The sequence below is a fragment of the Capsicum annuum genome, unplaced genomic scaffold (genome assembly GCF_002878395.1).
Source record: "Capsicum annuum cultivar UCD-10X-F1 unplaced genomic scaffold, UCD10Xv1.1 ctg2578, whole genome shotgun sequence".
NCBI classification, from domain to species: Eukaryota; Viridiplantae; Streptophyta; class Magnoliopsida; order Solanales; family Solanaceae; genus Capsicum; species Capsicum annuum.
The window spans coordinates 253746-258440 of NW_025831995.1; the positions used below are offsets into that span (position 1 = coordinate 253746).

General features: G+C 36.1%; 2 protein-coding genes across 2 annotated transcripts; both read left to right on the forward strand.

The window, feature by feature from the left end:
• Positions 1-326: 326 nt before the first annotated feature.
• LOC124890835 (receptor kinase-like protein Xa21) lies at positions 327-2688 on the forward strand. Its single transcript, XM_047402657.1, has 4 exons — positions 327-1266; positions 1460-1675; positions 1757-1955; positions 2346-2688. Exons 1-4 carry the CDS (start codon positions 327-329, stop codon positions 2686-2688), a joined length of 1698 nt encoding a protein of 565 aa, XP_047258613.1.
• A 122-nt stretch (positions 2689-2810) lies between these two features.
• LOC107869817 (probable LRR receptor-like serine/threonine-protein kinase At3g47570) lies at positions 2811-4172 on the forward strand. The gene is made up of 2 exons (XM_047402658.1): positions 2811-3747; positions 3835-4172. The coding sequence occupies exons 1-2, from the start codon at positions 2811-2813 to the stop codon at positions 4170-4172; spliced, it is 1275 nt and encodes a 424-aa protein (XP_047258614.1).
• Positions 4173-4695: the final 523 nt, after the last annotated feature.

The window sequence follows — 4695 nt, forward strand, 5'->3', positions numbered from 1 at the left end:
TAGATACTCCGTATTCATTCTTGCTCCTTCAATGAACATCTTACATTTGGTTATATTGTAAGTTAGTGGAAGACTCCTTTTTGAGTCTTCTTTCTCGGTCTTCCACCTAACAAATTAAAAATTCTTTGTTGTATTATTAGTCTTTAGATGACTTAATTTATGAATAAAGGAAAGTTATTCCTTTTTTCCTTAAAATATGTTTGAATGGAAAATTCTCATAAATATAGATTTTAAAATCAGAAAGAGCAAGAGACCTCTTTTCTATTTAAAGTCTCAAAACTACATGATTACTATCCATATCCATATTCTTACCAACATATGCAATTATGGAGAAACTTGTTACTTTCACCTCTTTTCTCTTGTTGCTTAAGTACTATGTTATAAGTAGTTCAGCCATGACTCAACTTAACATCTCCACAGATCAATTAGCTCTTCTTTCCCTGAAATCTCAAATCATTTCGGACCCCAGTCATTACTTGGATCAAAGTTGGTCTCCAGCTACGTATGTTTGTCATTGGGTTGGAGTCACTTGTGATTCTCGTCACCAGAGAGTGAGATTCTTGAATCTTTCCAACATGGCTCTTACGGGCGTAATACCGCGTGAACTTGGAAACCTCACATTTCTTGTTTCTATTGACTTTGGAAGCAACAATTTCCATGGAAATTTGCCTCAAGATACGACACGCTTGCATCGACTTAAGGTTCTTGATTTAAGTTTCAACAGTTTCAGCGGGGAGGTTCCCTCTTGGTTTGGGTTTTTACACCAACTTCAAGTACTAAACTTTGGAAATAATAGTTTCACTGGTTCCATCCCTTCTTCATTTTCTAATGTTTCCACACTTGAGACTTTGAATCTAAATTTCAATTCCATAGAGGGACAAATACCAAAACTGATCGGAAGTCCTGTAAACCTTAAAGTATTAAATTTGAAGGGTAACAAACTCGTAGGCTTTATTCCTACGTCACTCTCAAATGCCTCAAGGTTGGAGACTTTGGAGATATCTTATAATTCACTTCAAGGAAACATTCCAGAAGGGTTCGGCAATCTTCACAGCATGAAAGTGCTATCCATACAAGAGAATCAACTTACGGGTTCTATACCATTCACAATTTTCAATATTTCAAGAATTGAAGTCATTGCATTATCAAACAATAGCTTTTCAGGATATCTTCCCAATGGTTTATGCAATGGTCTTCCAAAACTCAAACGGCTTTATCTGTCTTATAACAAGCTTCATGGTCATATGCCTACAAGCTTGTCAAATTGTTCACAACTTCAACTATTGGTTTTATCATATAATGAATTTGATGGACCAATACATACTGAAATTGGATGATTGGGTTACTTGCAGAAATTGTATCTCGGATATAACCATTTGACAGGTATGTTTTATCTTATGAATGTTTGTAATATTTTATCTAATTTGTTCAAAAAAAATTAATTACACATTAACTGCAGGGATAATTCCACAAGAAATTGGAAATCTTGTTAATTTGATGGAGTTATGGATGGAGAGCAACCAGATGACCGGCTCAGTCCCAATCTCCATATTCAATATTTCATTGCTGCAAGTTTTGTCACTGGCGGGGAACAATCTTAATGGATTCGTACCATGTAAAATTGGCAACTTAACGAAGATGCAATTTTTGTATCTTGAACAAAATAGGTTTACCGGTACGTAATCAAAGTGATAGCAAGAGGTACAACTTATGCTAGTTGACTCACTAGTATTCCGTTTTATCCTTGTGTTGCCAGGTGGAATACCCAAAGAGATGAGCAATCTCATAGAGTTGGAAGAACTTCTGCTTGATTTTAATAATTTTAGTGGTCTACTTACAATGGAGATCTTCAACATATCAGGGCTGAGAGTAATTGATCTTTCATTCAACAATCTATCAGGAAACCTTCCATCAAACTTAGGTTCTCTATTACCCAACATTGAAGAGCTTTATCTGTCCGACATAAACAATCTTGTTGGGAGTATTCCTCATTCTATCTCCAACTGTTCAGAACTTACTATACTAGATATTTCATAAAACAAACTCACTGGATTGATTCCTAATTCTCTTGGATATTTGACTCATCTACAGTTCCTAAACATGATAGAAAACAATTTAACCTGCGACTCTTCGTTAAGCTTCCTAACTTCCTTAACCAATTGGAGAAATTTAACAACTGTTTCTCTATCTTTAAACCCTCTAAACAGCATGCTTCCAGTCTCTGTAGGGAACTTTTCCACCTCTCTTATAAGATTTTACACCAACAGTTGCAAGATCAAAGGGTGAATTGCAAATGATTTTGGGAACTTAAGCAGCTTATTAGACCTTGATCTTTCGGCAAACAGCTTGGCTGGATCGATTCCAACAACAATTGGCAACTTGAGAAACCTTCAGCGCTTCAACTTGAGTAACAACAAACTTACAGGATTTATTGGTGATCATATATGTAAATTGCAGCATTTGGGTGATATTTACTTGGGTCAAAATCAACTTTCAGGATCTCTTCCTAATTGTTTACGGAATATTACTTCCCTTAGGGAGATACATCTGATTTCCAATAAATTGAGTTCCAATATACCACCAAGCTTAGGAAACCTTCAAGATCTAGTGGTTCTTGACTTATCGTCAAACAACATGGTAGGTTCTTTACCTCCAGAAATTGGAAATCTAAAGGTTACGACACTATAGATTTGTCAATGAATCAATTCTCAAATGAAATTCCTAGGGAAATTTGAGGATTACGAACTCTGGTGCACCTTTCTTTGAAACATAACAAATTGCAAGGATCTATACCTGACTCAGTGATCAACATGGTAGGTTTGGAATTCCTAGACCTTTCTTACAATAATATATCAGGAATCATTCCTATGACTTTGGAGAAACTTCAAAATCTCAAATATTTCAATGTTTCTATCAACAAGTTGTATGGTGAAATACTCTCGAGGGGTCCATTCAAGAACCTCTTGAGTAAGTTTTTCATCTACAATGAAGCATTGTGTGGTTCTTCAAGGTTTAGTGTCCCTCCATGCCCCAGTTCATCAAAGCACAGATCAAATAGGAAAAGATTGCTAGTTCTATTTCTTTTGCTGGGAATTGCACTAGTATTTGTTCCTATCACCTTTGTGTTTTTCTGGATAAGGTATAGAAGAGGTAAAAGAGCTCCTCAACAACCTGATTCATTGTCTTCCATAACAAGAAAAACAATATCATACTATGAATTGCTCCAAGCAACTGAGGCGCTTAGCGAGAGTAATCTGATTGGTTCCAGAAGTTTCCGCTCAGTTTACAAAGGCGTTCTCAGAAGTGGAACTGCTGTTGCAGTTAAAGTATTCAATCTGCAACTAGACGTGGCATTCAAGAGCTTTGATACAGAATGTGAATTTCTGCGCAGCCTTCGCCGTAGGAATCTCATAAAAGTCATTACTAGTTGTTCCAACCTTGATTTTAAGGCTTTAGTGCTCGAGTATATGCCAAATGGAAGTCTTGATAAGTATTTGTGTTCACACAACTATTTTCTCAACATCAGGCAGAGACTAAGCATTATGATAGATGTGGCCTGTGCGTTAGAATATCTCCATCATGGGTGTGCATTGCCAGTGATTCACTGTGATGTTAAGCCTAGTAACGTCTTGCTGGATGAGGATATGGTTTCCCATGTAAGCGACTTTGGCATCTCAAAACTTCTTGGTGAAGATGATTGTGATTTATACACAAAAACGTTAGCAACACTAGGTTATATTGCACCGGGTATGTCTTTTAGTTTTGCTGATTTGTCCTTTTCTTTTCCCTACCTTGAAAGTATATTGCATCTTTAAATTAATTGTGTGACTGTAGAGTATGGACGGGATGGTTTGGTATCAACAAAGTGTGATGTATATAGCTATGGGATCATGTTGCTGGAAACGTTTACCAGGAGAAAGCCTAATGAGTTTGAGGGAGATCTTACCTTGAAGCAATGGGTGAGTTATTCACTTCCAGAGGCAGTAATGGATGTCGTAGATTCCAACTTGGTAACATCAACGGGTAATCGATTCCAGAAAGAGATAAATCTTGTGGCTTCAATGATGAAAGTGGCATTAGATTGTTGTGCTGAATCTCCGGCAGGAAGGATAAACATGAAAGATGTTGTAGGGATGCTACAAAAGATCAAGGTTCAACTTCTTGCATGCTAAGCATCTTCTTGGAACCTCTCATTCTTTCAAATCGCTTGTTTGTTGCAAGTTTTGCTAAATTAGTGGATTCATGTAAATATATATATTTTTTTTTTTTTTTAGCACTTGATTGCCTCTTAATATTAATGTTGCCAAATGGTGGAACTTGTAAATATAAATTGAACAACAAAAACCAAATAAATCCTCTTGAAAATCTCAAGAAGAATAATTTTTTGAAACTTGTTTAGCAATTAACATGAATACAAATAGCACTTAATTCAGTAAATGTTTTACATGGGAAATAGTGATGACATATAACATCAAGACAAAAAACAAAAAGAGCAATGACCAAAAATGTTTTCATAATTCTTACATGATAAGAAAAAAAGGGTAGCTCAATTCATGAAGTACCTTGCATTCACCCAAGATATAGATAAGTGTCGCACCCAAGGGTTGTAATGCTGGCAACTTGCCTAACGCAAACATTAGTGACCGACCGATTCCATGACTTGAATATGTGACCTATAGGTCCCACAATAATAAA